This window comes from Oncorhynchus keta, chromosome 3, assembly GCF_023373465.1.
Source record: "Oncorhynchus keta strain PuntledgeMale-10-30-2019 chromosome 3, Oket_V2, whole genome shotgun sequence".
Taxonomy (NCBI): Eukaryota; Metazoa; Chordata; class Actinopteri; order Salmoniformes; family Salmonidae; genus Oncorhynchus; species Oncorhynchus keta.
In genome coordinates, this window is record NC_068423.1 from 23,594,849 (window position 1) to 23,618,928 (window position 24,080).

A 24,080-nucleotide genomic window follows, 5' to 3' on the forward strand; every position below is an offset into this window, starting at 1 on the left:
ATTGGCCCAGCGTTTGGTGATTTGTAACAGATGTCTCTTTCTATTCATCAATTGGCTGCGGCACAGTTTGAATTGATTGATTGTATTTGTCAGTTAAAAAAATACATACTTGTATATAAGATTTGTCAAAGTGACCAGGATTGCAGAATAAAGTGGGGGACTTATTTCTGTTGTGGTCCCTATTTCTTTACATAAATAAATATACAATTACATCGATACAGACACGTTACAGAGATACACTGTGGCATTGGGCTCTCGAGTGCTGCAGCAGTCTAAGGCACTGCATCTCAATACAAGAGGCGTCACTACAGTCCCTGGTTTGAATCCGGGCTGTATCACATCTGGCCGTGATTGGGAGTACCATAGGGTGGTGCACATTTGGCCCAGTGTCGTCCAGGTTTGGCCTGAGTAGGCTGTCATTGTAAATCAGAATTTGTTCTTAGCTGACTTGCCTGGAAACAGAAAAAAGAAATACAGAAACAAATGCTTGACCTCCAGATGAGTATGGGAGGGAGGTTTAAGTACAATTATTACAAGCTTGTTTTGGCTGGTCTGTAGCTTATTCTTTAGATGTTTGGGGCTGCTGGTGAACCATGACGTAAAGGCAAAATCAAAGTTGCACTGGACTAGCGCACTTGAGCCTATAGGGTGTCTGTAGCTAGGTTTCCACCCAATTGGTGACAGTTTTTATGTCAATATTCCATTGGAGCCTGGTGGGAGGAGCTATAGGAGGACGGGCTCATTGTAATGGCTGGAATGGCATAAATGGAAACAGAGGGAAACGTGTTTAACTCCGTTCCATTCATTCCATTCCAGCCATTACAATGAGCCAGTCCTCCTATAGCTCCTCACACCAGCCTCCACTGGAATTTTCTATAAAATCATATGCATATTTTCCCATCAAAGTTGTGTTTCCATCAAATTCACTTATTGCGGATGAAGTGTGTTCTAGCCAACAGCTCACAGACACACTGTGGGTATAGCCTACTACATTATGAGATTATTATGGATAAAAGCTAAATTATTTTAATTTGTCAAACGGCAGCCAAGCATCGATCATCAAGTCACCAGAATAAGACCTTCGATATTTATTGAAATGAGCATCAAGCTCATCACCGTGCTCTTACATAACCTGGTGAAGTACATAATAACTTATTTCATCTGTAGCCTATTAAACTGCATCCCATGATGTCTTTGATATTTTTTTTCTCCAATGTACTTCACTAGCATTAAAAGGTTGGATGGAAACCTGGTTAATGTAAAGCCATTTTGAGGATGCTGGAATTATATTTTCCATGCCTACAGGAGACATTTGTACTGTGGACTAGTACTGAAACGCCCACTCCCAATCAATCAATCGATCGCTCGGTGCTCGTTTGAGCGTCCTGAAACCAATAGCTGTGTCTGGCTGTGTTGTTTTTCCTGGCTGCTTGTCTGTGGCACAGGAGGAACGCTAGCTAGCATTCTGTTCAAATTCGGCTAACGTACGCCTGTGATTATCTGATCGAAGTAATGAATTTATTTCCGTCAAATGCACACGGGAACGGACTCTTGTACGCGGGATTCAACCAGGATCATGGTGAGAAATGGTTTCCTCATCGAAATCGCCTTTGGTTGACAGTTTTTGTCGTCGATGCCACGCTACCGACGACGTGTTGAGGCCGGGGGTTAACTTTAAACGTTTTGTCAGCCTTCGCTAGCTGGCTAGTTGTTCTCTCGACATATTAAGTTGTTGTGAAATCGTGATTGGATTGTAAATTTGAGAAAACTAAAATAAATTACATGTAACACATTTAGGTGTAACATCATGACCAGAGCGAGTTAAATGTTATGGATCTGTTAGGCTCTTCCATTTGTAGCACTAATGTTGTCTGATGTCAAATAAACAGCTGCCAAACTTTCGTTAAATGTATGTTGCAAATAGCCAACATAACGTTACTCTTCACTTTACCGTATATACTTGCAGGGGTTGTTAAATGTCCTCATCTTTAGCGTCTCTGTCGTTGACAAGCTAACTATCTTAGCTACATAGTAGCGGTATAGCACAGATGGTTATAACAAAGATGGTATAACGTTCCCATTTTATCTTGTGGTTATAACGTTAGTTTGACAACTGCTAAATAGTTTACATCAAAAGATGGCTATGTATTTTTTATTGAACCTGTTTTTAACTAGGCAGCTCAAGTTGTGAGGGTGGGTGGGTCTGGGTGGCCCCTCGCCAGCTTTTCTTCACTGAGCAGTGAATGAATGGGTCTCCTTCCAAACAATGAAATGACAGGTAGCTAATATTCAAACACTCTGTTCAATGCCCACTATGTGTGCCTTCCTCACAGGCAGCATCTGGCCACTGGAGCAGTAGGACAAACTCCAACTCTGATATGATAGAGAGAAAGAACAGATAGGAGACTGAAAACCATAGTCTGTCCTTAGTCGACCTTCCATATTATCACGATGTCTTCGAAGACAGACGCACATTGCGGCACAATGTGATTATCTTGGGTTGTTCATACACTGTGTGAATCTGTTTGGACCAAGCTTCGATCAGGGTTGTTCTAACCAATGGTATTTTCTGTGCTCCTTCCAGGATGCTTTGCTTGCGGAATGGAGAATGGGTTTAGAGTGTACAACGCAGACCCACTCAAAGAGAAAGAAAAACAAGGTAAACACATGTCAAGATAATGACCGTACAGCAAATATGAAACATAAAATCCCAATTGTCTATAATAAGTCATGATTCATCATAATGTGTTTTTTCCACAGTTTACTATTGATCAAAAGGTATGGGGTAACCATTCTATTGATATGTAAAGAAACTCAATGGGTGAGTAGCAGTGCTTGCAGTAAATCAAGGCATTTTTGCTGCATACCGGGGCCACAGCATTGTGACAGCGAGAGCCAGCGCACTTCCTTCCTGTTCTTGCTGTGTGTGAGACGAGATGGATCTGTCTGTGGCTGGATTGGTACTCTAGTTGGATGAGGAGGGCTATATGAGAAAGTTAATCATTCCGCCACTCGGCCCTGCACATGTGACTCCTCACTCCTCACATAACCTGGTCCAAAGTCACTATAGGAAACAACGGCTTACTGTCTTTAGTACTATAGGGAAATTATTATTTTATATTTTTTAAATTGAACCTTTATTTAACTAGGCTAGTCAGTTAGAACAAATTCTTATTTACAATGACGTCCTACCCCGTCCAAACTCGGATGACGCTGGGCCAATTGTGCACCGCACTATGGGACTCCCAATCATGGCCGGTTGTGATACAGCCTGGATTCGAACCAGGGTGTCTGTAGTGACGCCTCTAGCACTGAAATGCAATACCTTAGACCGCTGTGCCGCGCCACTCGGGAGCCTATAGGCCAGGGATAACCTGGTCCTGTTGGGTTTCTGCAGGGTGTGCAGGCTTTTGTTCCAGACCAGCGTTATTTTAAACAAACACTTTTCTGTTCATTGTCCAACCTTTACCTACAGTGCCTTGCGAAAGTATTCGGCCCCCTTGAACTTTGTGACCTTTTGCCACATTTCAGGCTTCAAACATAAAGATATAAAACTGTATTTTTTTGTGAAGAATCAACAACAAGTGGGACACAATCATGAAGTGGAACAACATTTATTATTATTATTTAAAGTTTTCAAACAAATCAAAAACTGAAGAATTGGGCATGCAAAATTATTCAGCCCCTTTATTTTCAGTGCAGCAAACTCTCTCCAGAAGTTCAGTGAGGATCTCTGAATGATCCAATGTTGACCTAAATGACTAATGATGATAAATACAATCCACCTGTGTGTAATCAAGTCTCCGTATAAATGCACCTGCACTGTGATAGTCTCAGAGGTCTGTTAAAAGCGCAGAGAGCATCATGAAGAACAAGGAACACACCAGGCAGGTCCGAGATACTGTTGTGAAGAAGTTTAAAGCCGGATTTGGATGCAAAAAGATTTCCCAAGCTTTAAGCATCCCAAGGAGCACTGTGCAAGCGATAATATTGAAATGGAAGGAGTATCAGACCACTGCAAATCTACCAAGACCTGGCCGTCCCTCTAAACTTTCAGCTCATACAAGGAGAAGACTGATCAGAGATGCAGCCAAGAGGCCCGTGATCACTCTGGGTGAACTGCAGAGATCTACAGCTGAGGTGGGACACTCTGTCCATAGGACAACAATCATGTCGTATATTGAACAAATCTGGCCTTTATGGAAGAGTGGCAAGAAGAAAGTCATTTCTTAAAGATATCCATAAAAAGTGCCGTTTAAAGTTTGCCACAAGCCACCTGGGAGACACACCAAACATGTGGAAGAAGGTGCTCTGGTCAGATGAAACCAAAATTGAACTTTTTGGCAACAATGCAAAACGTTATGTTTGGCGTAAAAGCAACACAGCTCATCACCCTGAACACACCATCCGCACTGTCAAACATGGTGGTGGCAGCATCATGGTTTGGGCCTGCTTTTCTTCAGCAGGGACAGGGAAGATGGTTAAAATTGATGGGAAGATGGATGGAGCCAAATACAGGACCATTCTGGAAAACCTAATGGAGTCTGCAAAAGACCTGAGACTGGGACGGAGATTTGTCTTCCAACAAGACAATGATCCAAAACATAAAGCAAAATCTACAATGGAATGGTTCAAAAATAAACATATCCAGGTGTTAGAATGGCCAAGTCAAAGTCCAGACCTGAATCCAATCGAGAATCTGTGGAAAGAACTGAAAACTGCTGTTCACAAATGCTCTCCATCCAACCTCACTGAGCTAGAGCTGTTTTGTAAGGAGGAATGGGAAAAAATTTCAGTCTCTCGATGTGCAAAACTGATAGACATACCCCAAGCGACTTACAGCTGTAATCGCAGCAAAAGGTGGCGCTACAAAGTATTAACTTAAGGGGGCTGAATAATTTTGCACGCCCAATTTTTCAGTTTTTGATTTGTTAAAAAAGTTCGAAATATCCAATAAATGTCATTCCACTTCATGATTGTGTCCCACTTGTTGTTGATTCTTCACAAAAAAATACAGTTATATATCTTTATGTTTTGAAGCCTGAAATGTGGCAAAAGGTCGCAAAGTTCAAAGGGGCCGAATACTTTCGCAAGGCACTGTATGTGTGCAGGTGCTAGGCTATTGGGTTTCTGTGAGGCATCATGCATGCTGGGAAGACTTGTTTTAATATGCAGATGGAATGAGTTGCCTGCTATTTACTGTCTGCTACTTTCTTGAAAACGAGTAAAACCTTTGAGATATTAAAACTATTTAAACCTCCTGATCAGGAGTGTATCTTTCTAGTAACATTTTAGAGATCTTGTCGGAAATAATATTTTGGATAATTGTGGTGGTTTGAGGCAACATCCTTGATTCTCATCGGCTCAGTTTACTCGGCACCTGCCAGATTGACAGCATAATGGCCAATGAGGTGGTTCTGTGTTTGTCTTCCAGAGTTCATGGAGGGCGGGGTCAGCCATGTGGAGATGCTGTTCAGGTGTAACTACCTAGCGCTGGTCGGAGGAGGGAAGAAGCCCAAATATCCACCTAACAAAGGTATGGTGGTTACTGTGTGTGTGGTGCTTGTGTTGAACTTGCCTGTATCTATGTACTATGAACATAACAAACAATATATTTTGGAACCCTCAAAATAACACTTTAAAAAAAAATCTGTTTGAAATGTTTCCCTTGCAATTATCTCAATAGTGGTAGACTTTTCCATCAGATTGACCGTATCCAGTTATGTCTTTACATTTGTTCTGAAACTAGAGACAAACGGCATCATCTCTCTCACGTTAGTCTTCTTGACTGTTGTTAATTCCCACCATGTCCTCTGTTTTCCTCTAGTGATGATCTGGGATGACCTGAAGAAAAAGACGGTTATAGAAATCGAGTTCTCCACGGAGGTCAAAGCAGTGAAGCTTCGAAGGGACAGGTAGGAACACTTGTGTTTCCCTCGGGGTGTTTCGATCAGCAGCGTTGAGTGCCAACACAACCACACATTGGCCGTTTCTCAATACGCATACTACTGTGCTCCCGAGTGCATTCTCCGCAGACGTTTTCCTGTGTACGTTCTTGTGTGTGTGACGAATGCGTAAAACATTCCATTTGAGAAGCACTCGCGCTCCCCCTACTGTATTACCTCACACTCCCCCTACTGTATTACCTCTCGCTCCCCCTACTGTATTACCTCTCGCTCCCCCTACTGTATTACCTCACGCTCCCCCTACTGTATTACCTCACGCTCCCCCTACTGTATTACCTCACACTCCCCCTACTGTATTACCTCACGCTCCCCCTACTGTATTACCTCACGCTCCCCCTACTGTATTACCTCGCGCTCCCCCTACTGTATTACCTCGCGCTCCCCCTACTGTATTACCTCGCGCTCCCCCTACTGTATTACCTCGCGCTCCCCCTACTGTATTACCTCGCGCTCCCCTACTGCTCGCGCTCCCCTACTGTATTACCTCGCGCTCCCCTACTGTATTACCTCGCGCTCCCCCTACTGTATTACCTCGCGCTCCCCTACTGTATTACCTCGCGCTCCCCCTACTGTATTACCTCGCGCTCCCCCTACTGTATTACCTCGCGCTCCCCCTACTGTATTACCTCGCGCTCCCCCTACTGTATTACCTCGCGCTCCCCCTACTGTATTACCTCGCGCTCCCCCTACTGTATTACCTCGCGCTCCCCCTACTGTATTACCTCGCGCTCCCCCTACTGTATTACCTCGCGCTCCCCCTACTGTATTACCTCGCGCTCCCCCTACTGTATTACCTCGCGCTCCCCCTACTGTATTACCTCACACTGCTCCTACTGTATTACCTCCCCTACACTCCCCTACTGTATTACCTCACACTCCCCTACTGTATTACCTCACACTCCCCTACTGTATTACCTCACACTCCCCTACTGTATTACCTCACACTGCTCCTCCCCCTACTGTATTACCTCACGCTCCCCCTACTGTATTACCTCGCGCTCCCCCTACTGTATTACCTCGCGCTCCCCCTACTGTATTACCTCGCGCTCCCCCTACTGTATTACCTCGCGCTCCCCCTACTGTATTACCTCGCGCTGCTCCTCCCCTACTGTATTACCTCGCGCTGCTCCTCCCCTACTGTATTACCTCACGCTGCTCCTCCCCCTACTGTATTACCTCACACTCCCCCTACTCTGCGTCTCACTAAGACACAGCGGTTGGAACCAAAAATCTCAAATTTGGACCAAAGGACAGATTTCCACCGGTCTAATGTCCATTGCTCGTGTTTCTTGGCCCAAGCAAGTCTCTTCTTATTGGTGTCTTTTAGTAGTGGTTTCTTTGCAGCAATTTGACCACGATGGCCTGATTCACGCAGTCTCTGAACAGTTGATGTTGAGATGTGTCTGTTACTTGATCTCTGTGAAACATTTATTTGGACTGCAATCTGAGGCTGGTAACTCTAATGACCGTGTCCTCTGTAGCAGAGGGAACTCCGGGTCTTCCTTTCATGTGGCGCTCCTCATGAGAGCCAGTTTCATCATAGCACTTGATGGTTTTTGCGACTGCACTTTGAAAGTTTCTCCAAGTAATGATGGACTGTCGTTTCTCTTTGCTTTTTTTGAGCTGTTCTTGCCATCATTTGGACTCAGCCCTATTTGGTAAAAGACTATCTTCTGTATACCACCTCTACGTTTGCACAACAACTGATTGGCTTAAACACATTAAGAAGGAAAGAAATTCCACAAATTCACTTTTAACAAGGCACATATGTTAATTGAAATGCATTCCAGGTGACCACCTCATGAAGCTGGTTGAGAGAATGCCAAAGGGCGGCAACTTTGAAGAACCTCAAATATATATATTTTGATTTACTACATGGTTACTACATGATTCCATATGTTATTTTAAAGTTTTGATGTTTTTGCTATTCTACAATGTCGAAAATAGTAAAAATAAAGAAAAATCCTTGAATGAATAGGTGTGTATACTTCATAACAATCAGCTAGCTATATGTGAATTGTAATAATGTAGCCAACCAGATAGTTTTAACAGGCAAAATGACCTAAAACTAATATTATGCAAGATACATGTCAAACCTTCGTTGGTAGCTAGCTAACAATTCTTTACTTATTATGGGCTTGGGGTCTACAGGTAAACATAGGCAGGTAAACATGTTAAAATGAACACAGCATGTATTTATTAACGTAGCAAGATAAATGAAATATTATAGTCGGGCAACATATGAGATATGAATAGGCAACATATGAGATATGAATAGGCAACATATGAGATATGAATAGGCAACATATGAGATATGAATAGGCAACATATGAGATATGAATAGGCAACATATGAGATATGAATAGGCAACATATGAGATATGAATAGGCAACATATGAGATATGAATAGGCAACATATGAGATATGAATAGGCAACATATGAGATATGAATAGGCAACATATGACATATGAATAGGCAACATATGAGATATGAATAGGCAACATATGAGATATGAATAGGCAACATTTCACTCCGAAGTTGGAGTTTATTTTCTCTTGCTTCAGCTCAAATAATGTCCTCCATTGATTCCAATACATTTTGCGTTATTTTTACGGGGTTGCGTCATATTTCTGTGCATACATTCCATTGAAGCTTGCATTGATGCATGCTTCAAAATATGTACAATTACGCATTAGAGAAGTGCCCTCTGTGCTCACATACTTGGATTTGGACTCGTACGCCAACCCTCCCGTGCTCCAGTTTGCGTGCTCAGAGCACAGTAATAAGCATTTTGAGAAACACCCATTGACTCCAATGTAACTCACATTTTAGTACGAGTTTAACTCTTTGTTTAAGACCAATTAGGAATTACAGTCGTTGTGTTTCATCGTCAATGGCACACAGCCATCACATAAGCATTGTTTACATGAGTACCCATTTCACTGTTAGTCGACACCTGTTGTTTTACGAAGCATCTTGACGAATAAAGTGTCATTTAGTTGGAAGTACTGCAGGCCACTGTATTGGGAATCAAAGGAGATATTTAGCTTTAGTTACAGGACAGAGAGGGTGAGAGACGGTACCAGCATTTACATTTTTACATTTGAGTCATTTAGCAGATGCTGTTATCCAGAGCGACATACAGGAACAATTAGGGTTTAGTGCCCTGCTGAAGGGCACGTCAACAGATTTTTTTCACCTGGTTGGCTCGTGGAATCGAACCAGCAACATTTCGCTTACTGACCCAACGCTCTTAACCACTAGACTACCTGCTGCCCGTAGTAGTACAGTAATAGCAGGCTGTGATTGCACTCCCTCTTCTTAGGCCCAGAACCTGTTGGATTGGCAGTCATTAACATAGTAACTGGTTGGTAATTATACAATACTAGGTCCCAATGCAGTAATGGTATAACACAGTATAGGTCCTTGTTGCTTTTAGAGAGGACTACTCTGGACTTGCCTGAAAAGCAATGACTGTTAAGATGGTCACCTTTTTAGGTAACGTTAAAGGGAATGTTAGAAGGTAGTATGTCGATGTCGGGAGAAATCACATTTTATTTGTCACTTACACATATTTAGCAGATGTTAGTGCGTGTGTAGTGAAATGCTTGTGTTCCTAACTCCAACAGTGCAGTAATATCTAACAATTCACAACAATACACACAAATCTAAAAGTAAAAGAATGGAATTAAGAAATATATAAATATTATGATAAGCAATGTTGCGGTGGCATTGACTAAAATACAGTAGAATAAAGTATATACATACGAAATGAGTAAAGCCAATGTTTTCTTACCAATGTTTCCCCATTGGATTGCTGTATGATAGTGGGTCAGAAATCATTAGCCGAATGTCTCTATCTCTCTTATGTCCTCAGGATCGTTGTGGTCCTGGACTCAATGATCAAAGTGTTCACGTTCACCCACAACCCTCATCAGCTGCATGTATTTGAGACCTGCTATAACCCCAAAGGTCAGTACTACAATACAGATGGACCGACTACTGTCTACTGCAGCTTCCAGACTCCTAACCAGGCTGCTAAATACAATATTAGACATGCTCGTAATTGAAGTAAACAAACAATCTTCACAACAGTGAAGTGATCCCACCTCATCTCTCTCTCTCGCTCGCTCGCTCTCTCTCTCTCCCTCCATTTTAATACACTCTCCCCAGGTCTGTGTGTGCTGTGTCCCAACAGTAACAACTCTCTCCTGGCGTTCCCGGGCACCCACTCTGGGCATGTGCAGATCGTAGACCTGGCCAACACCGAGAAGCCTCCAGTGGACATCCCCGCCCATGAGGGGGCGCTGTGCTGCATCGCCCTCAACCTGCAGGGAACCAGGATAGCCACCGCCTCTGAGAAAGTAATACAACCCCTTTTAAAAAAATACTCATTGACTAAAGGGACATTCCACAGTAACAGAGTGAGACTGAGACTCAGATTTTTTTTACTTTAAAATGTATGTCAAACAAAAACCAATGATTACAAGGTTAAACCATACAACTCTATGAGCAAGGACTACTTTTAATTATTTCCACTGCAAATTGTACAAAACACATTTACTTGAAGAACACTGCAGATTCTGAGTTTAGTAACAGAATGACGGCACAAACGACACCAACCGTCATTCTGTTACCAAACTTTGCATTTGAACTGTTCAAGTAAATGGTTTTTGTAAAATTTTCAGTGGAAATAGTTAAGTATTTTATTTTTTATTTTATTTCCCCTTTATTTAACCAGGTAAGATAGTTGAGAACAAGTTCTCATTTACAACTGCGACCTGGCCAAGATACAGCAAAGCAGAGCGACAAACTAAAACACAGAGTTACACATGGAGGAAACAAACATACAGTCAATAACACAATAGAAAAAGTCTATATACAGTGTGTGCAAATGAGGTAAGATAAGGGAGGTAAGGAAATAAATTGTGGCAAAATAATTACAATAATTTAGTCAATTAAACACTGGAGTGATAGATGTGCAGAGATGAATGTGCAAGTAGAGATACTGGGGTGTAAAGGAGGAAAAAAAACAGTACGGGGATGAGGTAGTTGGATGGGCTATGTACGGCTGCAGTGATCTGTGAGCTGCTCTGACAGCTGGTGCTTTTTATTTATTTTATTTTATTTATTTCACCTTTATTTAACCAGGTAGGCTAGTTGAGAACAAGTTCTCATTTTCAACTGCGACCTGGCCAAGATAAAGCATAGCAGTGTGAACAGACAACACAGAGTTACACATGGAGTAAACAATTAACAAGTCAATAACATAGTAGAAAAAAAGGGGAGTCTATATACATTGTGTGCAAAAGGCATGAGGAGGTAGGCAAATAATTACAATTTTGCAGATTAACACTGGAGTGATAAATGATCAGATGGTCATGTACAGGTAGAGATATTGGTGTGCAAAAGAGCAGAAAAGTAAATAAATAAAAACAGTATGGGGATGAGGTAGGTAAAAATGGGTGGGCTATTTACCGATAGACTATGTACAGCTGCAGCGATCGGTTAGCTGCTCAGATAGCAGATGTTTGAAGTTGGTGAGGGAGATAAAAGTCTCCAACTTCATCGATTTTTGCAATTCGTTCCAGTCACAGGCAGCAGAGAACTGGAGCGAAAGGCGGCCAAATGAGGTGTTGGCTTTAGGGATGATCAGTGAGATACACCTGCTGGAGCGTGTACTACGGATGTGTGTTGCCATCGTGACCAGTGAACTGAGATAAGGCGGAGCTTTACCTAGCATGGACTTGTAGATGACCTGGAGCCAGTGGGTCTGGCGACGAATATGTAGCGAGGGCCAGCCGACTAGAGCATACAGGTCGCAGTGGTGGGTGGTATAAGGTGCTTTAGTGACAAAACGGATGGCACTGTGATAAACTGCATCCAGTTTGCTGAGTATAGTGTTGGAAGCAATTTTGTAGGTGACATCGCTGAAGTCGAGGATCGGTAGGATAGTCAGTTTTACTAGGGTAAGTTTGGCGGCGTGAGTGAAGGAGGCTTTGTTGCGGAATAGAAAGCTGACTCTAGATTTGATTTTCGATTGGAGATGTTTGATATGAGTCTGGAAGGAGAGTTTACAGTCTAGCCAGACACCTAGGTACTTATAGATGTCCACATATTCAAGGTCGGAACCATCCAGGGTGGTGATGCTGGTCAGGCGTGCGGGTGCAGGCAGCGAACGGTTGAAAAGCATGCATTTGGTTTTACTAGCGTTTAAGAGCAGTTGGAGGCCACGGAAGGAGTGTTGTATGGCATTGAAGCTCGTCTGGAGGTTAGTTAACACAGTGTCCAAAGAAGGGCCAGAAGTATACAGAATGGTGTCGTCTGCGTAGAGGTGGATCAGAGAATCATTATCAGCAGCAAGAGCGACATCATTGATGTATACAGAGAAAATAGTCTATGGTGAACCCTGTGGCACCCCCATAGAGACTGCCAGAGGTCCGGACATCAGGCTCTCCGATTTGACACACAAAACTCTGTCTGCAAAGTAGTTGGTGAACCAGGCAAGGCAGTCATCCGAAAAACCGCTACTTAAAGTTAGTGAGGGAGATATGAGTCTCCAGTTTCAGTGATTTTTGCAATTCGTTCCAGTTATTGGCGGCAGAGAACTGGAAGGAAAGGCGGCCAAAAGAGGAATCCTAGCAAAGACTTGTAGATGACCTGGAGCCAGTGGGTTTATCGACGAATATGAAGCGAGGGCCAGCCAACGAGAGCATACAGGTCGCAGTGGTGGGTAGTATACGGGGCTTTGGTGACAAAACGGATGGTACTGTGATAGACTGCATCCAATTTGCTGAGTAGAGTGTTGGAGGCTATTTTGTAAATGACATCGCCGAATTCCAAGATCGGCAGGATAGTCAGTTATACAAGGGTATGTTTGGCAGCATGAGTGAAGGATGCTTTGTTGCGAAATGTCAAGCCTATACTAGAATTAATTTTGGATTGGAGATGCTTGATCTGAGTTTGGAAGGAGAGTTCAGTCTAACCAGACATTTAGGTATTTGTAGTTATCCACATATTCTAAGTCAGAACCGTCCAGAATAGTGATGCTGGACGGGCGGGCAGGTTCAGGCAGCGATCTGTTGAAAAGCATGCATTTAGATTTACTTGTTGGAGGCCGCGGAAGGAGAGTTGTGTGGCATTGAAACTCGTCTGGAGGTTAGTTAACACAGTGTCCAAAGAGGGGCCAGATGTATACAGAATGGTGTCATCTGCGTCGAGGTGGATCAGAGAATCATTATCAGCAGCAAGAGCGACATCATTGATGTATACAGAGAAAATAGTCTATGGTGAACCCTGTGGCACCCCCATAGAGACTGCCAGAGGTCCGGACATCAGGCCCTCCGATTTGACACACAGAACTCTGTCTGAGAAGTCGTTGGTGAACCAGGCGAGGCAGTCATATGAGAAACCAAGGCTGTTGAGTCTGCCAATAAGAATGTGGTGATTGACAGAGTTGGAAGCCTTGGCCAGGTTGATGAATACAGCTGCACAGTATTGTCTTTTATCGTTGGCGGTTATGATATCGTTTAGGACCTTGAGCGTGGCTGAGGTGAAACCATGACCAGCTCGGAAGCCAGATTGCATAGCGGAGAGGGTACGGTTCAATTTGAAATGGTCAGTGATCTGTTTGTTAACTTGGCTTTCGAAGACCTTAGAAAGGCAGGGAAGGATAGATGTAGGTCTGTAGCAGTTTGGGTCTAGAGTGTCTCCCCTTTGAAGAGGGGGATGACCACGGCAGCTTTCCAATCTTTGGGGATCTCAGACGATATGAAAGAGAGTTTGAACAGGCTAGTAATAGGGGATGCAACGATTTCGGTGGATAACTTTAGAAAGAGAGGGTCCAGATTGTCTAGTCAGTCTGATTTGTAGGTGTCCAGTTTTTGCAGCTCTTTTAGAACATCTGGTATCTGGATTTGGGAGAAGGAGAAATGGGGGAGGCTTGGGCAAGTTGCTGTGGGGGGTGCAGGGCTGTTGACCGGGGTAGGAGTAGCCAGGTGGAAAGCATGGCCAGCCGTAGAAAAATGCTTATTGAAATTCTCAATTATCACTACTCCTGGGTTTAGACGGTACCTTTTTTTCTCTACAACTGGTTGTCATGGTTGCTTGTAGAAGAGGCGTAACCAACTCCCAACTGGTTGTCATGGTTGCTTGTAGACGAAGCATACCAACTCCCAACTGGTTGTCACGGTTGCTTGTAGACGAAGCATACCAACTCCCAACTGGTTGTCATGGTTGCGCCTAGTCTACAAGCAACCAACTCCCAACTGGTTGTCATGGTTGCTTGTAGATGAGGCGCATCCAACTCCCAACTGGTTGTCATGGTTGCTTGTAGACAAGGCGTAACCAACTCCCACCTGGTTGTCATGGTTGCTTGTAGACGAGGCGCAACCAACTCCCAACTGGTTGTCATGGTCGCTTGTAGACTAGGCGCAACCAACTCCCACCTGGTTGTCATGGTTGCTTGTAGACGAAGCGTACCAACTCCCAACTGGTTGTCATGGTTGCTTGTAGATGAGGCGTAACCAACTCCCACCTGCTTGTCATGGTTGCTTGTAGACTAGGCGCAACCAACTCCCAACTGGTTGTCATGGTCGCTTGTAGACGAGGCGTACCAACTCCCACCTGGTTGTCATGGTTGCTTGTAGACGAGGCGCAACCAACTCCCAACTGGTTGTCATGGTCGCTTGTAGACTAGGCGCAACCAACTCTCAACTGGTTGTCATGGTCGCTTGTAGACGAGGCGTAACAACTCCCACCTGGTTGTCATGGTTGCTTGTAGACGAAGCGTACCAACTCCCAACTGGTTGTCATGGTTGCTTGTAGATGAGGCGTAACCAACTCCCACCTGCTTGTCATGGTTGCTTGTAGACCAGGCGTAACCAACTCCCAACTGGTTGTCATGGTTGCTTGTAGACGGCTTACCAACTCCCACCTGGTTGTCATAGTTGCTTGTAGACGAGGCGTACCAACTCCCACCTGCTTGTCATGGTTGCTTGTAGACGAGACGTACCAACTCCCACCTGGTTGTCATAGTTGCTTGTAGACGAGGCGTACCAACTCCCACCTGGTTGTCATGGTTGCTTGTAGACCAGGCGTAACAACTCCCACCTGCTTGTCATAGTTGCTTGTAGACGAGGCGTAACAACTCCCACCTGGTTGTTATAGTTGCTTGTAGACGAGGCGTACCAACTCCCACCTGGTTGTCATGGTTGCTTGTAGACGAGGCGTACCAACTCCCACCTGGTTGTCATGGTTGCTTGTAGACGAGGCGTACCAACTCCCACCTGGTTGTCATGGTTGCTTGTAGATGAGGCGTACCAACTCCCACCTGGTTGTCATGGTTGCTTGTAGACGGCGTACCAACTCCCACCTGGTTGTCATGGTTGCTTGTAGATGAGGCGTACCAACTCCCACCTGGTTGTCATGGTTGCTTGTAGACGGCGTACCAACTCCCACCTGGTTGTCATGGTTGCTTGTAGACGAGGCGTAACAACTCCCACCTGGTTGTCATGGTTGCTTGTAGACGAGGCGTAACAACTCCCACCTGGTTGTCATGGTTGCTTGTAGACGAGGCATAACAACTCCCACCTGGTTGTCATAGTTGCTTGTAGACGAGGCGTACCAACTCCCACCTGGTTGTCATGGTTGCTTGTAGACGAGGCGTACCAACTCCCACCTGGTTGTCATAGTTGCTTGCAGACGAGGCGTACCAACTCCCACCTGGTTGTCATGGTTGCTTGTAGACGAGGCGTACCAACTCCCACCTGGTTGTCATGGTTGCTTGTAGATGAGGCGTACCAACTCCCACCTGGTTGTCATGGTTGCTTGTAGACGGCGTACCAACTCCCACCTGGTTGTCATGGTTGCTTGTAGATGAGGCGTACCAACTCCCACCTGGTTGTCATGGTTGCTTGTAGACGGCGTACCAACTCCCACCTGGTTGTCATGGTTGCTTGTAGACGAGGCGTACCAACTCCCACCTGGTTGTCATGGTTGCTTGTAGACGAGGCGTAACAACTCCCACCTGGTTGTCATGGTTGCTTGTAGACGAGGCATAACAACTCCCACCTGGTTGTCATAGTTGCTTGTAGACGAGGCGTACCAACTCCCACCTGGTTGTCATGGTTGCTTGTAGACGAGGCGCAACCAACTCCCACCTGGTTGTCATGGTTGCTTGTAGACGAGGCGTAACAACACCCACCTGGTTGTCATAGTTGCTTGTAGACGAGGCGTACCAACTCCCACCTGGTTGTCATAGTTGCTTGCAGACGAGGCGTACCAACTCCCACCTGGTTGTCATAGTTGTTTGCAGACGAGGCGTACCAACTCCCACCTGGTTGTCATGGTTGCTTGTAGACGAGGCGCAACCAACTCCCACCTGGTTGTCATGGTTGCTTGTAGACGAGGCGTACCAACTCTCAACACCGTATCTCTCTTTATTTCTCTCCAGGGAACCCTGATCAGAATATTTGACACCATGGCAGGTCACCTGATTCAGGAGTTGAGGCGGGGGTCACAGGCCGCTAACATCTACTGGTGAGAACATCCAACCAACCGGAGTCTCTTCTTCACCTGATATTAGATGTGACAAATGAACTAACGTTTCCATTTTGAGTCATTTAAGCAGATGTTCTGATCCAGAGTGACTTACAGAGTGCATCTAAAGGTTGTTCGGTGCGACGACCTCATATTAGTCATAGTAAGTTGTTGTTCTAGTCCTGATTGGTATCCCTCTGTTCCCCGTTCCCCAGCATCAACTTCAACCAGGACGCGTCCCTCATCTGTCTGTCTAGTGACCATGGTACAGTCCACATATTCGCTGCAGAGGACCCCAAGAGGAACAAACAGTCCAGGTCTGTCTGATTTGTCTGAGACAAACGTTTCCCCTTTCTATGCACTTTGTGACTGGAGCTCTTAAAAGGTCCAAATACTGCAACATTGATCATAGATTAAAGTACTACCTTGGTGCCAGTGGTGATGAAGCTCTTTTTGAGAGAACTATCTATATTATTGACTGTTCAATGATATACACCATTTTTGGAAGAGTAACTTTGAAGTGAGCACATTTGTTTTTCAATGTTAATCTTTAAACCAGCCACCATTCCAAACCCCTTCCCGAATCCTTGTTTTGTTTCCTATAAATTCAAAACCCCTTCCCGAATCCTTGTTTTGTTTCCTATAAATTCAAAACCCCTTCCCGAATCCTTGTTTTGTTTCCTATAAATTCAAAACCCCTTCCCGAATCCTTGTTTTGTTTCCTATAAATTCAAAACCCATCCCCGAATCATTGTTGTTTCCTTTTATCCTTAGCTTAGCCTCGGCTAGTTTCCTTCCTAAGTACTTCAGCTCCAAGTGGAGTTTCTCCAAGTTCCAGGTTCCATCAAATTCGCCGTGTGTGTGTGCCTTTGGAACAGAACCCAACTCTGTCATAGGTGAGGTGTGTGTGTGCCTTTGGAACAGAACCCAACTCTGTCATAGGTGAGGTGTGTGTGTGTGTGTGTGTGTGTGTGTGTGTGTGTGTGTGTGCCTTTGGAACAGAACCCAACTCTGTCATAGGTGAGGTGTGTGTGTGTGTGTATGGTAGTGTTGCTCTCTGTGTACATGGAACAGAGCCCAGTGCAGTCATAGATTAGTCATACTCTAGCGACTTCCTGCTTCCTGTCCAGTGTCTGTAAACACATTCATCTGGACATTTCTTCAATGTTGACTCATTTGATTGTTGACCTGACACGACTTATTTGATTGTTTTATTGTTGACATAATTTTAGACTTTGAGCGGGAAACTGTTCTTAGATTTGTGCATACTTTTGTGCCAACCAGAAGAAAAAAAATGTTTTTTGACTTTGAGGATATAGCTGATGTATATTCTCTTATTGCGACACTCTCTCTCGCTCTCTCTCTCTTTCTCTCTCTCTCTCTCTCTCTCTCTCTCTCATATCAGCCATTTGTGCTGACGGCAGCTACTACAAGTTCCTGTTCAACCCGAAGGGGGAGTGTTCCCGAGACGTCTACGCCCAGTTCCTGGAGATGACTGATGAGAAGATCTGACCTTTAACCCAGACTCCTCCTGCAGACAGACAGATGTGTGTTTTATTTTCTGGAGCAGGAGGACAAGGGGGATGGACAGAAGGAGGAGGTTAGGTGTCTCTGCTCACCCAGTGCTGATAGACTCTCAATGGAGAGAGGGAGACCGCCTTAGAAACGACAAGACGGATGGAGGGAGCAATGAATGAAGTCTATGTCCTCTCTGACACAAACTACTTAGAGACCATCCTTGAACAACTAGCAAAGGACAGACAGATGGACAGACTGTCACCTGGACCTTGTTGTCCTGCTACTCTGAGAACCAAACGGAAATGTATTTTTGTTGCTTTTTAAAGATGTCTTCCGTGGAATTTACAATGATCGGTTGATTATTCTGGTTATTTTTTTTAAAGGCGTATTGCGTTAATTCCAATAGGTATATACATAGAAAAATAAATATTGTAAACTAACACCACCTAATCTAACTATAGGGAGTGCCTCTGAGCTGAATCAATATTGGAGTGTGTATATACTCGCATATGTGCCTTCAGGAAGTATTCATAACCTTTGACTTATTTCTCATTTTGTTGTTACAGCCTGAATTCTAAATTGATTAAATATATATATATTTTTTACACACATCTACACACAATACCTCATAAGTGAAAACATGTTTTTAGAAATGTTTGCAAATATAAAATTAAATGCAGATATTTCTAATTTACGTAAGTAGTCACACCCCTAAGTCAATACTTTGTAAAAGCACCTTTTGGCAGTGATTACAGCTGTGAGTCTGTCTGGGTACGTCTCTAAGAACATTCCACACCTGGATTGTGCAACATTTGCCCGTTATTCGTTTTCAAAATGTTTCAAACTCTCAAATTGGTTGTTGATTGTTGCTAGACATCCATTTTCAGTTCTTGCCATAGATTTTCAAGTAGATTTAAGTCAAAACACTAACTCAGCCACTCAGTAACATTCACTGTCTTCTTGGTGAGCAACTCCAGTGTAGATTTGTCCTTGTGTTTTAGGTTATTGTCCTGCTGAAAGGTGAATTCATCTCCCAGTGTCTGGTGGAAAGCAGACTGAACCCCAGTCCTTAACAATTACAATCATACCCATAACATGATGCAGCCACCACTATGCTTGAAAATATGGAGAGTGGTACTCAGTAATGTGTTATGTTTGGGGCAAATCCAACACTTTGTATTCAGGACAAAAATGTAATTGCTGAGCCTCGTGTTTTGCAGGTCATTTGTTTAGTGTCTTGTTACAAACATAATCCAAATTTTCCAAAACATGCATCATCTACAGGCTTCCTTATTTTCACTCTGTCAATTAGGTTAGTATTGTGGAGTAACTGCAATGTGTTTGATTCATCCTCAGTGTTCTCCTATCACAGCCATTAAACTAACTGTTTTAAGGTCACTATTGGCCTCATGGTGAAATCCATGATTAGTTTCCTTTCTCTCTGGCAACTGAGTTAGTGACTGGGTGTATTAATACACTATCCAGAATGTAATGAATAACTTCACTGTGCTCAAAGGGATATTCAATGTCTACTTTTATTTTTTTTTACCCATCTACCAATAGGTGCCCTTCTTTACAAGGTGTTAGAAAACCCCCCCTGGTCTTTGTGGTTGAATCTGTGTTTGAAATTCACTGCTCAACCTTACAGATAATTGTATGTGTGGGGTACAGAGATGAGGTAGTCATTTCAAAATAATGTTAAACACTCATTGCACACAGAGCGAGTCTATGCAACTTACTATGTGACATGATTAAGTACATTTTTACTCCTGAAAGTATTTAGGTTTGTCATAAAGTGTTTGACTCGACATTTCGGTTGTCATTTGTAAACATTTCTGCTTGCACATTTTGGGATATTGTGGTTAAGCCAGTGACAAACAAATCTCAATTTAATAAATGTTTTATTCTGGCTGTAACACACCATGTGGACAAAATCAAAGGGTATGAATACTTCGTGAAGGCACTGATATGCATATTTGGGTGGGATTTCACAAAGGAAGATCTTTGAGTTTGAGCCAGGTGGGTAAACACTTAGAAACAGAGCTTTCTTCCTACGGTTGAAGAAACGAGTCACCCATTAAGAGGTGGCAGGTAGCCTAGTGGTTAGAGCATTGGGCCACTAACCCGAAAGGTTGCTGGATCGTATCCCCGAGCTGACAAGGTCAAAAATCTGTTGTCCTGCCCCTGGACAAGGCAGGACAACTCACTGTTCCCCGGTAGGACGTCATTGTAAATAAGAATGTGTTCTTAACTGACTTGCCTCGTCAAATTGAAAAAAGTTCATATTTTTCACAGATTTTTTATTGTTAAATCTTGATTTACGGTGGTTTATCTGGTTAACCTCAGGGATTCCTCTTGGTGAAATCTCACCCTGGTAGAGTTTAGCTTCGCTGTATAAACACAATGAATGCGCCAGACTGAACACGTGTAACCGTAGAAGAAGAAGAGATCTCATGGTAATGAATGTTTCGCTTTTCCTGACATTTCATGTTGTAGCTTACTATGTATATATGTACGTGTAATATCCTTGATGTGAGTCTCGCCCTCCTTGTGGAGAGGGAATATATTATTTACAACTCTAATTAGTACCTATAAAGCACTGATTTGGGGCTAGATTCAATCCCATCGCCCCTTTTTGGGCTATGCACCTTTTTTAAAGGCAACATTTCCGTGTTCGAGGAGACCGCATCCGTGGTAAATGCTGCATGTGTCGGCTCAATCGGAAATGTATGTCAATCGCGCTATAACACAGCTCTTCCGCGGTACGGATTGAATCTAGGCCCAAGTACTTTGATCTTTACATTTGAGTTTTGAGCCGAATCAAAGTCGGGCAACTTGATCTCAGATGATTTTCAATGACGCGTATTTTCCTAATTCTTTCAAAGAAACCAATGTTTATCATGCATCCGTTCCTGAATGAATACAACCGTTTTCCCCGAACCAAGCCGTCCCGGTCATTGTGGAAACTGATGCAGTATTCTGCCGTGATCAAAGTGCATTTCCACCCCTTTATGAAACCAAAATCCACTTCCTTGTGTGACTGAATTACACACCCATTCCTTTTTGGTGAGGTTTAATTGGCTGGTGTCGTTTGCCTCTTGAAGAGAGAAGTCTCTTCTGCTTGCTCACTAGGGCCAGCTTTAGCAAGCTTCTGCATATGTTAACTGATCTACAAATGATGGTAACATTTGTGGATCTACAAGCAGTATTGACTTTAGAGCCTATCTCATGTTTGTCACAGTATCAGGTCCAGCTTTTTGGCCCATGTATGTGACCTTACAATGCAGTACTACAATGTATTTTTCTGTATCTTTCAGTATGATTTGTCCGACGCACATTTCTCTTTCATTTTGAATTCAATGGGAACCGCTTTCTGAATGCATTTCATTTGTTGCATCCAGCTCTGATTGTACATATGTCGGGGGAATTTAATCCCTACACACACACACACACACACACACAACACTATGCTGCCATTTAACTACATATGGACGCGGCACAAACTCTCCTGTTTATGTGACACATTCAAAATGATTGTAAAATCCTGCATTTAAATTTGTAAATAAAATGTCATGTCCGTATGGACATTTGTACATGACCCGGGTTACTGTGTGTAACTTAAAGGTTGTGTGTGAACTCAGTTTAAGGCAGTGCTGTAATCTGTTTTAGTATGTTTTTGCATCATATGCATTCACAATGCATTTAGTTTAGAAGGAACCATGCTTGGTCTGAAAAGAACCACCCAAGCCCTCCGCAAGCCAGCTGTTAACTACTCCCCTAGCCCTCTGTTAACCCCTCCCCTAGCCCTCTGTTAACCCCTCCCCTAGCCCTCTGTTAACCCCTCCCCTAGCCATCTGTTAACCCCTCCCCTAGCCAGCTGTTAACCCCTCCCCTAGCCCTCTGTTAACCCCTCCCCTAGCCCTCTGTTAACCCCTCCCCTAGCCATCTGTTAACCCCTCCCCTAGCCAGCTGTTAACCCCTCCCCTAGCCCCCTGTTAACCCCTCCCCTAGCCAGCTGTTAACTACTCCCCTAGCCCTCTGTTAACCCCTCCCCTAGCCCTCTGTTAACCCCTCCCCTAGCCAGCTGTTAACCCCTCCCCGAGCCCTCTGTTAACCCCTCCCCTAGCCCTCTGTTAACCCCTCCCCTAGCCCTCTGTTAACCCCTCCCCTAGCCCTCTGTTAACCCCTCCCCAATCCCTCTGTTTACCCCTCCCCTAGCCAGCTGTTAACCCCTCCCCTTAGCCCTCTGTTAACCCCTCCCCTTAGCCCTCTGTTAACCCCTCCCCTAATATGTTTCTAAACATTTCTACATTAATGTGGATGCTACCATGATCACGGATAATCCTGAATGACACACAAATAAAATACCCCCATGCCTATTGACCTCTCACCATACCAATGAGGTTAGCATTTTTTTTATTGGGGGGGGGGGGTTATGATATTTGTGCATCTAACTTTCTCACTCATTCACAATTTATTCAGGATTAATGTAGAAATGTTTAGAAACATATAACATTTTTACAATAAGGGACTCCAAAATGACACAATACATTATTTACCATTCATTTATATTGGGAACAAATTATCTGACAAACAAAACAAACAGAAAATGCATCCAACAAGTTTGTAAAGTAACAAGAAAAAGTACAGTAACGTGCTATGAATATGGAACCAAATACTAAACGTTTGACTACTTTAATACACATAAGTGGGTTTGTCCTTCAAAGGGGAGGACCATGTACAAAAAGTGCTGTAATTTGTTAACGGTTCAACCGAGGTGGATGGAGATACCCTCATGTTAAAGCTGACAATCTGCACTTTAACCTCATAGTCATTGTATCGTTTCAAATCCAAAGTGCTGGAATACAGAGCCAAAACAACAACAAATGTGTCACTATCTCCACTCTTCTGGGAAGGCTGTCCACTAGATGTTGGAACATTGCTGCTATAACAGCCTCCACTCTTCTGGGAAGGCTGTCCACTAGATGTTGGAACATTGCTGCTATAACAGCCTCCACTCTTCTGGGAAGGCTGTCCACTAGATGTTGGAACATTGCTGCTATAACAGCCTCTACTCTTCTGGGAAGGCTTTCCACTAGATGTTGGAACATTGCTGCTATAACAGCCTCTACTCTTCTGGGAAGGCTTTCCACTAGATGTTGGAACATTGCTGCTATAACAGCCTCTCTCTTCTGGGAAGGCTGTCCACTAGATGTTGGAACATTGCTGCTATAACAGCCTCTACTCTTCTGGGAAGGCTGTCCACTAGATGTTGGAACATTGCTGCTATAACAGCCTCCACTCTTCTGGGAAGGCTGTCCACTAGATGTTGGAACATTGCTGCTATAACAGCCTCCTCTCTTCTGGGAAGGCTGTCCACTAGATGTTGGAACATTACTGCTATAACAGCCTCCTCTCTTCTGGGAAGGCTGTCCACTAGATGTTGGAACATTGCTGCTATAACAGCCTCCTCTCTTCTGGGAAGGCTGTCCACTAGATGTTGGAACATTGCTGCTATAACAGCCTCTACTCTTCTGGGAAGGCTGTCCACTAGATGTTGGAACATTGCTGCTATAACAGCCTCTACTCTTCTGGGAAGGCTGTCCACTAGATGTTGGAACATTGTTGCTATAACAGCCTCTACTCTTCTGGGAAGGCTGTCCACTAGATGTTGGAACATTACTGCTATAACAGCCTCCACTCTTCTGGGAAGGCTGTCCACTAGATGTTGGAACATTGCTGCTATAACAGCCTCCTCTCTTCTGGGAAGGCTGTCCACTAGATGTTGGAACATTGCTGCTATAACAGCCTCCTCTCTTCTGGGAAGGCTGTCCACTAGATGTTGGAACATTGCTGCTATAACAGCCTCCTCTCTTCTGGGAAGGCTTTCCACTAGATGTTGGAACATTGCTGCTATAACAGCCTCCTCTCTTCTGGGAAGGCTGTCCACTAGATGTTGGAACATTGCTGCTATAACAGCCTCCACTCTTCTGGGAAGGCTGTCCACTAGATGTTGGAACATTGCTGCTATAACAGCCTCTACTCTTCTGGGAAGG

General features: G+C 43.9%; 1 protein-coding gene and 2 long non-coding RNA genes across 6 annotated transcripts; 1 reads left to right on the forward strand and 2 right to left on the reverse strand.

Annotated features, from left to right (window-relative positions):
- Positions 1-1,324: 1,324 nt before the first annotated feature.
- Positions 1,325-21,622, forward strand: LOC118368724 (WD repeat domain phosphoinositide-interacting protein 3-like). The gene is made up of 10 exons (XM_052493366.1): positions 1,325-1,579; positions 2,585-2,659; positions 5,435-5,536; positions 5,828-5,915; positions 9,845-9,939; positions 10,141-10,331; positions 16,421-16,506; positions 16,722-16,823; positions 17,281-17,402; positions 17,912-21,622. The coding sequence occupies exons 1-10, from the start codon at positions 1,513-1,515 to the stop codon at positions 18,016-18,018; spliced, it is 1,035 nt and encodes a 344-aa protein (XP_052349326.1). The 5' UTR covers positions 1,325-1,512; the 3' UTR covers positions 18,019-21,622.
- On the reverse strand, positions 6,277-7,720 carry LOC127915052 (uncharacterized). 3 transcript variants are annotated; one of them, XR_008090054.1, is made up of 3 exons: positions 6,959-7,719; positions 6,521-6,760; positions 6,277-6,410 (listed from the first exon to the last, which is right to left on the reverse strand). It is a non-coding gene; the product is annotated as an uncharacterized LOC127915052 (long non-coding RNA). The 3 variants fall into 3 exon arrangements; XR_008090050.1 differs by having other exon boundaries at positions 6,521-6,784; XR_008090065.1 differs by having other exon boundaries at positions 6,296-6,386; positions 6,521-6,784; positions 6,959-7,720.
- Positions 14,354-16,125, reverse strand: LOC127915049 (uncharacterized). 2 transcript variants are annotated; one of them, XR_008090032.1, is made up of 5 exons: positions 15,995-16,125; positions 15,821-15,950; positions 15,341-15,646; positions 15,167-15,210; positions 14,354-14,369 (listed from the first exon to the last, which is right to left on the reverse strand). It is a non-coding gene; the product is annotated as an uncharacterized LOC127915049 (long non-coding RNA). The 2 variants fall into 2 exon arrangements; XR_008090035.1 differs by lacking the exons at positions 14,354-14,369; positions 15,167-15,210 and adding an exon at positions 14,798-14,860 and having other exon boundaries at positions 15,299-15,646.
- Positions 21,623-24,080: the final 2,458 nt, after the last annotated feature.